At 36.2% G+C, this 11,753-nt stretch overlaps 1 protein-coding gene across 1 annotated transcript in view; it reads left to right on the top strand.

The window, feature by feature from the left end:
- Positions 1–11,753, top strand: part of CNTN6 (contactin 6) — a 288,197-nt gene that overhangs the window by 250,928 nt on the left and 25,516 nt on the right. The window contains 3 exon segments of the mRNA XM_040492138.1: positions 10,238–10,413; positions 10,764–10,881; positions 11,535–11,693. Coding sequence (XP_040348072.1) covers positions 10,238–10,413; positions 10,764–10,881; positions 11,535–11,693 — 453 coding nt within the window.

Genomic DNA, 11,753 nt, shown 5'->3' with positions numbered 1-11,753 from the left:
ATATGTTATATAATGTATATAAACCCAAATATATATATGTTATATAATGTATATAAACCCAAATATATATATGTTATATAATGTATAAACACCCAAAGATAAATGGCCTAAATATTTTCAACCCTACACACAGTCTTTTATTAAACATTATTAATATTTGGAGAAACTTTTGTCCTGACTAGTCAAAGTAGATTTTCACACCAATATCAGCCCCCAAATATTGTTAAAATCTTTTAAAAATGAATAAAAATAGCAGTTCCAAGGAATTATGACAGTAACCAAGGTGTTTGCAACATAAGGGACAATATTCTGGAGAAAAGAAAAGCACAGATAGGTGATCACAACACTCCCCAGTGTTTTTCTCCTCCAGAAACTTGTCACTTCCCAAGCAGTATGAATCAAGAATTTGTAAAATTTAAAAATTAAAACAAAGAAACAAACACAGAAAATATCTCAAACAGAAATTTTGGTTGCTTCATGGTGCAAGGAAGACAAAAATTGGGGCTCAGAATTTTCCAGATAAAACGAACCTACTATACAACCTGACCTTGAATGGAGGCACTGGAAGGACTTTGCCCTGGTAATAAAAACAGAACACAATTGACCACCGATCAAAAAGACTGATATTCAGTCTCCATTCATATCCAGTCCTGATTGTATTCTGCTGTTTTTAGTTGCCTGCGTAGAAAAATAAATCTTCTTGGAAAAAATATAAACGAATAAAACATTTATTTACATTGCAATGCATATTCAGTAAAATATTACCAGGAATAGCTGGAGCCAGGATCAAAACCCAGCTGAACATCAGACATTAGCAATAAGTCACAGCCAAGAGGAGTATGAAAGTTATTAGACAAGGGTTTTAAATAATTGTGATTAATATGTTAAAAAATAGATGACAAGATGGCAAATTTTAGAAGGGAAATGACATGTATTAAAAATCAGTTGGACAGAGAAAAACAAATACCATATGGATTCACTTATATGTAGAATCTAAAAAACAAAAGAAAGGAACAAACAAACAGAAACAGACTCATAAATACAAGAATAAACTGGTTGTTACCAGAAGGGAGGGAGATGAGGAGGATGGGCAAAATAGGTGAAGGGGATTAAGAGGTACAAATTTGCAGTTGTAAAACCAATAAGTCATGAAAATTAAAAGTACAGCATAGGAGATATAGTCAGTAATATCGTAAAAACACTGTACGGTGACAGATGGTGACTGTTTATTATCGTGAGCATTGAGTAATGTATACAGTTGTCAAATCACTATGTTGTGCACCTGAAACTAATATAATATTGTGTGTCAACTATACTGCAATAAAAGAGAATCAATTGGAAGACTAGAGCTTAAAACCACAAAAGCTACAATTAAGAACAATAGAGATTGATTTAATACCAGATTAGATGTGGCAGAGAAAAGAATTAGGAAAATGGAGAGTGTGTAAACGGAAAATATCCAGACTGCAACATGGAGAGAAAATGCAATGAGAAAGACAACAAAAGGACATAAGGATATATTGGATATGAATAGTTCCAATATTGTGATACTGTAGTTCCAAAAGGACTGGAGAGGAGAGAAAGAAAATGAGGGATGGACAGTATTTGAAGAAGTATTTGCCAGAGATTTAAAAACAAACAAACAAACAAAAAACCTGAAAATGACAGCAGCCATCCTTTTCAGGAAATTCTATGAGCCCTAATTAGGGTAAACACAAAGGAAAGTTTAAGCACATAGTAGTGAAACCAAAAAAGAAAAGAAAAACTATCCTGATAAAATACATACATTATCTTCAAAATAACAACAATAAGACTGGCAGTTGTTACAACAGAAATAAGAAAATCCGAAAGTCTGTGGAATGGCTTTTCTAATGGGCTGAAAGACCACAGTGATAAGAATTCAACTCCCAGCAAAAATATCCTCCCTAATGAACACAAATTAGAGATGCTTTCACACAAACAAAACCTCTGAGAATCCATCACTATCAAAAGTACACTACAGGAAGTATTGATGACATCCCTATGGCTACAATAAAATATCCCAGATCAAAGCTTGTAAATGGAAGAAAAAATAAGAGGCATGGAAAGGGTTAGTATGTTCCTTTGTAGGTTAAATTGAGATTCTGAGGACTTAGGAAGAGGACCAAATTTCAAGTATTCATTTCGAGCCTTCACAATATCAGAGAATTTTGTCACCTGTTTGAAGTGCTATTTGTACACTAGATTCCTTTATGTTGGTGTCTTAGCAACATTTCCTATAATGTCATTAGACAGATGAAGGCAGACTCACGTTTGTACAGAGTAAAGAAAGGTTTGGTGATTTTTCTTGTTTTTGTCCATTGTTGGAAAGAAGTTGATAACTTCAGAAATACTTGAGAAGTTACTATTCTGAACAGTCACACTGAAAGATTATTACTCACAGATGAAAGTTCCAACTGAGTTGAAGGTACAAAAGAAAGAAACAAATACAAAGTGACGCAAAAGAATATTTTCCGGATGGTCAAGAAAGCCCAATTATATATTTTCTTGCCATTCCCTAGCTTCTAAAAATGTAGTTAGGGATCATAATATGCAATTGATACATGGAAGAAGTCTCATTTGTGTTTAGAGAAATCATGCTGAGGAATTCTGACAGAATTTTTAATATTAGTTTTCATGTGTTTTGAGATGCTCATAACTGAAGATGTATTCTGGAAGCATCTTTGGCTATTACAGCAATATGAATTTGAGTAAGGCTATTCATCAAAAGCATTATAGATCTTATTAAACCTTTCATTTTACTTCTTCAGAACAGGATTATTAGATCAAGCTATTTTTATATGATTTGTATCTCATGAAAAGAGATTGAAAATGGAAATATTAAAATTCTATAATTTTATTAACTCTTCATGAATGTTTGTCATTAATATTTAGAATAATCTTCAAAAAGTGATAGGTCCTGGGCTCCTGGGTGGCTCAGGCAGTTAAGCCTCCCACTCTTGATTTCGGCTCAGGTCGTGATCTCATGGTTCCTGAGATCCAGCCCCACATCGGGCTCTGGACTGACAGCAAGAAGCCTCTTGGGACACTCTCTCTCCCTCTCTCTCTGCCCCTCCCCTGTTGGCATGTATGTACAAGCACACCCATGTACTCGCATTCACACACACACCTCTCTCTCTCTCTCTGTCTCTGTCTCTCTCTCTCAAAATAAACTTGAAAAAAAGTGGTGGGTCTTCATCATTTCATCACTTTACAAGCTGAATGGGAAAGATGCCCCCTTATTTTGTACATAAATTATTCACTAACTTCATCATTTCTTTCTGTTTTTCTTTTATTACAAATGAGTATTACACACAGAAAAGTCGAAAAAATAGTATAAGGAACTCTTATTCACCCATCAGTCAGGGTTGTTAATCATCAACTCATATCTATCTTTGTTTCATCCATACCCCCACCTACTACTTGCTCAGCATCCACCTCAGATATCTAGAGGCAAATCATAAACATCATAATTTCATGTGTAAATATTTCATAATGTATCTTTAAAAGAAAAGGGAATCTTCTTTTTAATACAATAATAAACCAGTTTTATTGTATTACAAACTTAGCAATGATTCTGAATTATTTACAGTTCAAATTTACATGATTGTCTCATAAATATGCATTTCTATGTATACGTATATGCTAAGTAAATACACACAGATAAGTACATATCCATGTGTATGGTGTGTGTGTGTTAATTCTCTTCACCCATGACAATCCTACTTCCAAACATTGTTTTACAGAATCTTTATATCCCAAGATGTATTAAGAGGTGTTACATGGATTAAAACTGGTCCCTATCTAGTAAGCGTAAGAAACTGAGAATTAAATGTGCTTTAAGAAGTTTCTTTAATCCAAAATTCTCAGAGCTTTTAATATGCTAAAATGTACCATGGCACTGTAAAGGCAGATATGGTATAGAGAATTGATTACACTTAAATAACCTCAAAAGTCCATTTTTATGTATTTATTTTTTGAAGCATTACTAACCAATTCCATTTTACTAAATATGACCTTTTCCTGGATCTAAAGCATTAGAGACTTTCTGACAATATATTTACATAACTTGGATTTTCCTTAAATAGAAATTTCAGGTTCAGATTTCAAAACCTGAAGCAGTATTTCTCAAAATGTGGTCCCTGGACTAACTACAGCAAAATCGACTGAAAAAGTGGCCTGTTAAAAGTCCATATTCTTGGTTCCCTTCACAGACCTACTGAATCAGTATTTCTGGTAGGAGTTGAGGATTTCACATTTTGAGCATGTTCTCTCAGGAGTTGTTATGCATGCTACAAAGTTTAAACTTCTAGAATTTCTACAAATACTTAAGGAATTTGCTACAAGAAGTAGAAGATGATTCAGAATGAAAAGGAGCAACTATCTTTTGTTCCAAGAGAAAGAGGCTTAAAGAATTTCAAAGTTTCACAGGTGGGAGAGTATAGCATAGGTGACTTCTTTCCTTTTTAATTTGTTATAATTCAGGCCATAATGGTCTCACTTATCCATAAATACAAGAAGTACTTCAGTCTTAACCATGAACTTCATGTTATTGTACCTACTCTATTGGTATTTAAGGACTCCCAGAAAGGAGAAGACTAAATGTGTGTATATACCTCCCTCCACTCCCTGAGAGTGATTTGAATGGTTTCGAAAAAAATAAAAATAAAAGTCTCTGATAATAGAATTTCTTAAGAGTGCAAGTGTTTGCAAAGGAGCAGTCTCGACTGGTTAAGGAACTAAAGATTAGTCCTTGTTTTTTTTTCCTAAAATGGCATTAAAGGTTCTGTATATTTCTGCTGCACAAGAACCACTCTCCCCTTCTCTGCGAGTGTGATTTTGTCCCTGCGGGGTATTCACTTGGAATTGTGAGCCCGGAGCTGCGCGTGGTTGTAGGAGAGAGCTCTGTAGGGTAGCAATGAGCAGCCTCGTGGCTCAGAGCCACCTACACAGGATTAGGGCAGATCTGCATGTGGTGTGGGCAGAAGACACAGTAGGTAAAAGACTTCTTGTCCAAGCACCCCCTCACCCACAAGGAGACTATGCGTAGGGGAATGACGCTCGGGTAATCATCTATGCTCTTCTTTTGGATAAAAAAGCCTATTTACATAGAAGATATTTCTTTTTAAATTTAATCTATTTTTCCACCCTACAGATAATGGTATGTCTCTGCTTCATATTTTCAACGCTTCCCATTTTCTTTCCGCAAAAAGAGTACATTTCTAAGCGTGTCACCCAGGACTAGCTTCATTGGTGTGCGGCTCCTCCGCATAGGACCCTGTGCTGAGAAAGGCCCCGTTTTGGTTTATCGCCCTGATGTCACTGTCCTGAAATGCTTAGTCATCTTGTCTCTGAAGTCCTACTTTGTCAGTGAAGTCTACCGGGACAGCGGAGCATGCTTGCAAGCAGAGGAACTATACTGGGTGGCGGCAGGTGTGCCCACGTGAGGTGCAGCAGCAGCAGCCCATTTGCAAACAGGCTCAGCCCTATGGACCAAGCAGACAGTGTCCACGCCTAAGAGTCGGTACGGTGTAGACCCCCCTGCCTCGTGGCAGTCAGGAGTTCTGAGGCCCTGAAAGTGGGTCCATCAGGTTGGTGGAGGTGATGGTCACAGCAGCCCCAGAAGTTTCAGTGGCCGACTGCAAAGGGCCTCACAGGAGCAAGGAGCTCAAAGCAGTCAGTGCCGGGAAGTAATGTTGAGAGGCCCGCTGGCCCAGAGTCCATGTAATCTTTGTGACATTTGCACAAATAGTGACTCTTCAACCTGAGCCCCAGGACGGAACTGTCAGCGTTCAGGCAGTAACTTTGTTAGCAAAGACTTACAAAATAATTGCCTGCACCTGAGCATTGCAAAAAGGCGTATCACAGAGTTATTCACATTCTTCAAAGAGTTTAGCATACCTTGTTTTTGAACATTTGTCCAACATTGGAAAGCTAATATCCAGAGGCTTAAAAGCAGAAATTAAATGTAAAGACTTTTCCACTCAGTGGTAAAGAACACTTTTTATAGGAAGCTCCAGGTGACCTAATTATTAATGAGTGTTTCCCTGTAACTGAAGATAAGGCAAGAGAATGCGTAAACAGGCATTTTGGAGTATACCCAAGTCATGAAGACACTTTTAGTGTCTTGTACAGCCTTCAGAAGTTACAGGGTATGTCGGAAGAGCATTAAAGTTCCACTGTTCACATTTACACCTAAAATTTAATTCAGAATTACGCGAAATGCATTTGGATGAAGAGTTAAATCTTCTAAGAAATATTGTCCCATGAGAATCATCAGCTGTAGATGTTCTAAAATTTATATTTCAAAATATATCTATCCCAATGTTGTCACATCCTGTAAACTACTGTTTACAGTCCTGTAACAGTTATATCAGTAGAAAGATGCTTTGCAAAATCAAATATCAAAAAATATTTGTAATTTTGCATTCATCATGAGCAACCGATACCGGTTACTTCAAGTGAAAATGAAATTGCGTAAAACAAATTCTAATAATTTAAGAAGCACATTTATGGAAAGTAAGAGAAAGCTTAGATCAAGCCAGATATAACTTTAATAAAGGCATTATTTAATGTATTATATAAAACTGACAACAAAAATATATATATATATTTTTTGCAATTTGTAAGTTTATGTTGCTCCAATGCATCACTATTACCCTATTACATTTTATAAGTTATACAACATTCCTAAAGAAAGTTGCTTTATATTCAGTACATTTTTTTAAGTTTATTTATTTTGTGAGAGACAAGAGTGGGGAGGGACACAGAGAGGGAGAGAGAGAATCCCAAGCAGCCTCTGGGCTGTCAGTGCAGAGCACAACGTGGCGTTCAGTCTCCCAAACCTTGAGATCATGACCTGAGCCAGAGTCGGATGCTTAACTGACTGAGCCACCCAAGTCACCCCACATTTTCATTTCACACTGTGACCCACAAATTATGTAGCAGATCCTAAAGATATTTCAGGCTTATGTCTTCACTATGACTATGACTATGACCCAGGTTCGTATTTTCCAATTTTACTCCTGTATTACTCTCTAATACTGGGATTTCTAGCAATGACTGCCCTGCACGTACTATGTTTCTTCTTCGCACAGATTGTTTGTAAATGCTCTTGCATCTTGCTGGTATGGGCACCTTCTCCCTACCTGCTGTCTTTACCAAAACTCCTATTTGCCTTTTACTCTCAGCTAAAACAACTCTTTCTCAATAAACTGACCCCTCAGGATTCCCCATTTTAATGGAATCATTCACTTCTAATATATGACACTTATCACAGCTGTAATTATGTACCCATTAATATGATTTGATTCATGCCAACTTCCTACTTTAGACTTAAATCTCTGTGAAAGCAGGCACTGTATGGTTTTTATTTGTTGCTGATTTTTTTCCTCCACATTCCTTTGTATTTCCAATACTTAGCAGATTGCTAGAATTTGGTAGGTGCTCAGTAAATACCAGTTAATAAGTGAAATAACTAGTGATGATATCTAAACATTATAAATTATAATAATACAAATATTTCTTATTCATGAAGTTTTAGTCATTATTAGTGTCCTACCGATGAGCTATGTATACAGGGAATGATTTGTCTCACTTTGCTACTTTGTGGTGCCATAAATGGAAGGAGTTGCTGTCATTTTTAATGTTTGAAAATTACTTTAATTGCATGATCTAAAACTTTAAATCAGAGCAGTTTTGCTCAACCAACGCATCCAATTAGCCAACTCATCCTCCCATAAATGTAAATAAGACATTAGTGATACATTCTTTTTCCAAGAAATTACATCAGGAAAATATTTTCTAGTTCCGAAAAGTGTTCTTGAAACCCTGGTTATCATTTATCCTTACTTTGGGGGAGAGCAGTGAACAAGGCTTGAAATTAGGAATGGATTGAGTCCACAGAATCATTCTTCAAACTTTTCTCCAAAAATAATTAGAATGAAAAGTGTATGCATCTAATATAATAAAGGAGAGAACATTTTTAAATTATGTAAACATAAAGATACATCTGAGGTAGATTGAGTTAGATTTTCTGTGTTATATTCAGAAATACATATGTGTTTTTATTTTTCCATGGCTCTCTTATCAATACATACCTTAAAACCCAAGATTATTAATTTCTATTTTTTGCTCCTGAACTTTTACCAAGGTAACAGTTGCAATTTTTAAATATTAGAGTAAGACTTAGCATTCTGTTGATAGAACACAGAGGCACACGAATCCATTTCAACACAGAAATTCAGGCTCAGTACAGTTTGGATTCTGGAGTAGCATGAATAAGATAGAAGGAAAGTAAAATGTTCAGTCCATCTCCTTTAGGGTTAAACTTTATCTTACAAATGATCTTTAGAGAAACAGATCTGCCAGTCTCCCATTTCACAGTTTTGAAACTTCCTTAGGTATAGTATTTTTTTTTCAGTAGAATTTTCCCAAACCCCTATTTCTTAAATGTAAATTCCTTAAAAAAATATTTTATTTTGGTCAGATAGTGCATATCTGTGTCCAAGTGTATGTCCAGGCCTTCTTTATGGTTACTGAATTTCCTATTCGGTCAATCTTTAGCCCTCTAAAATCAGAAGTATTTATTTTGTTATTAAAAAAAATGTAGTCTCTGTCCCAAAAATAAATAAACGTTGAAAAAAAAATTAAAAAAAAAAAAAAAAAAAAAGGGGCGCCTGGGTGGCGCAGTCGGTTAAGCGTCCGACTTCAGCCAGGTCACTATCTCGCGGTCCGTGAGTTCGAGCCCTGCGTCGGGCTCTGGGCTGATGGCTCAGAGCCTGGAGCCTGTTTCCGATTCTGTGTCTCCCTCTCTCTCTGCCCCTCCCCCGTTCATGCTATGTCTCTCTCTGTCCCAAAAATAAATAAACGCTGAAAAAAAAAAATTAAAAAAAAATGTAGTCAGATGTGATCTATTACTATGAGTCTCTTTAAAATTTTGTTTAATGTCTATTTATTTTTGAGAGACACAGAGACAGAATGTGAGTGGGCTGGGGCAGAGAGAGATGGAGGCACAGAATCTGAAGCAGGCTCCAGGCTCCGAGCTGTCAGCACAGAGCCTGACATGGGGCCCATACTCACGAGCTGTGAGATCATGACCTGAGCTGGAGTCAGATGCTCAGCTGACTGAGCCACCCAGGCGCCCCACTATGCATGTCTTTTAATCAGGGAAATCAGGACTCTCAAGTTCAACTAGAGTATTTTTGGAAATGAGCTTTGAAATGTTGGTCACTGGAACACTAGGACTTGTAGAACAATGGTTGACATTGTGACTGATGTTTCTGGAGGGAAGTTTTTTTTTTTTAATGTTTATTTATTTTTGAGAGAGAGAGAGAGAGAGAGAGAGAGAGAGAGAGAGAGAGAGAGAGGGAGAGGGGCAGACAGAGAGGTAGACAGAGGATCCAAAGAGGGCTCTGCGCTAATAGCAGAGAGCCTGACGTGAGGCTTGAACTTACAAACCATAAGATCATGAACTGAGCCCAGGTTGGATGCTTAAGTGACTGAGCCACCCCAGTGGCCCAGGGAAGCCACTCAGGGAAGACCAGGTAAGATTTTTGACAGATGTATAATTCTGATGTTGCAAAATCTGGATAAGAGAGGGAAAACATGCATCTTTACTATTCATGTTGCATCTTTAGGTGAAATAGAAAATTATGATCACAACTGTGTCAGAAATAGGACATATATTATATTCACACCAGTAAATATAATATTATGATTATATTTAATAAGTACCATTTAATAGGTAAATGGTAGAATATATGATTATAATCCTCTACATAAACTATTGTAGTTATCATCTTAATGACATCCTTTTTCTCCTAGTATATGAAACTAACACAGACTAGGGCTGCAACCAGTATGTGGATTTTAATGTTGCACCTAGAATTTTAGAATTAAAAAAAAAAAAACTGTGTGGTGCATTTTTCATATACAAAATGCTGTCTTTTGAAGTCCAGAGTTTTCTATAAACTACTTATTTTTGTATAAAATACGAGTAAAACCATATCTTACTTGTATGACAAGTAATAAGCTACACTGATTAATGCAGAAATATTTGAATACAAGGGGAATACAGTTATTCCTACTGAATATGGTAGAGTTCTAAGTTGTACTTATACAATTTCAAACAATTGCATGACCATTCAAAATATGCGTTTTATTGCCATATGCTCACATTTTATAAGCTTTTCATAATAATAATATTTTTTCTCAACAGAGAGGACTGTTATTACCATTCCACCTTCCAAAATGGATGTTACAGTTGGAGAGAGTATAGTCCTACCATGCCAGGTGTCCCATGACCCCTCCATTGAAGTTATATTTATATGGTCTTTCAATGGAGATGTCATAGACTTAAAAAAAGGAGTGGCTCATTTTGAAAGGATTGGAGGAGTAAGTTGCCCAAATTTTTAAGTACTTAATAAAATAAATCAAGTCTTTTCACGTGAATCAACATCTTCCATAATTATTCTCCCCATATTTATTTGCATGGATAACCCCTGTTTATGAAGCTGCATCTGTTTTTGTTTTATTTTGTTTTATGACTTTCATAGTAACGCTTGTGTTCTAGATAATTAAGGGGATAGGAAAAGGGATCATATAGGAGCAACGACAATGATACTAGTATATCTCTTAATTTCAAAGCTGTCCCATATTTAATATTTATCCAGCTGTAAAAAAAAAAAAAATGGGCCCTGCTGGGTATGATTATGTTTTATCCCCTTTTCGCTTTCTATCTGCAGGAATCTGTTGGGGATTTGATGATAAGGAATATTCAGTTAAATCATTCAGGAAAATATCTATGCACAGTGAAAACAACTCTGGAAAGTTTATCTGCTGTGGCTGATATCATTGTTAGAGGTAAGCATAATGGTGGAAACAAATGAGCACTTTATTCACAGCAAAAAATGTTAATAAGTGAATGGTAGATCTCTGAGTAACCATATCATGATAAAGAAGTGAGGTAAAAATACAGATTTTTTATTTTCTAAACCTCAGGACTCCATGGCATATGTAGTGTGGATATGGATATTGAATGGAGTAGGTTTTGTGTATTTATAACGAACGATCAGTCTCAGCAAGCAGTGTCAGTCCGTAAAACGTAGCCATGCCTTCTATCTATCATAAAGCGTCCTTATCAGAAGAGGGTCAAAGTGATACATTCCTGTAGTTCTCTATATAAGTCTCGTTTACTCAAGGTACCTTTTGAAAAAGGAATAGATGAAAGATGTTCCCAATTTTTGAGAGTTCTCAATTTTTCAGAGTAGCTCCCTAATGGGTGATATTCACCCATCTCATGATTGAAATTCTCTAATCTTCAAAGGAACCATTCCTAAATTAGTATCTCGCCATGTAAACTGAACTAATAGGGCTTTATCTCACATAACTTGTTAACAATACCTTGTGTTCAATATTGTATTTTCTAAGCGTAAGAGAGAAAAATAAACTGCCCCGTCCCAAATCAATGAATTTAATAATTTTCAATATAGTTATCATCCAACGTATTTTTCAAGGTCCACCAGGTCCCCCTGAGGATGTAAGAGTGGAACACATTTCCAGTACTACTTCTCAACTAAGCTGGAGACCAGGCTCAGATAATAATAGTCCCATTCAAATATTTACTGTTCAGGCTCGGACACCATTTTCTGTGGGTTGGCAGGCTGTTTCGACTGGTAAGTGACACCAGGGTTTGGGGGTAGTTTTCTAAAACAGGTGTATCTGTTTGTTCAATT

Source organism: Herpailurus yagouaroundi, unplaced genomic scaffold (assembly GCF_014898765.1).
Source record: "Herpailurus yagouaroundi ecotype Mexico unplaced genomic scaffold, PumYag 183, whole genome shotgun sequence".
Classification (NCBI taxonomy): domain Eukaryota; kingdom Metazoa; phylum Chordata; class Mammalia; order Carnivora; family Felidae; genus Herpailurus; species Herpailurus yagouaroundi.
This window is presented reverse-complemented; position numbering and strand designations above follow the sequence as displayed.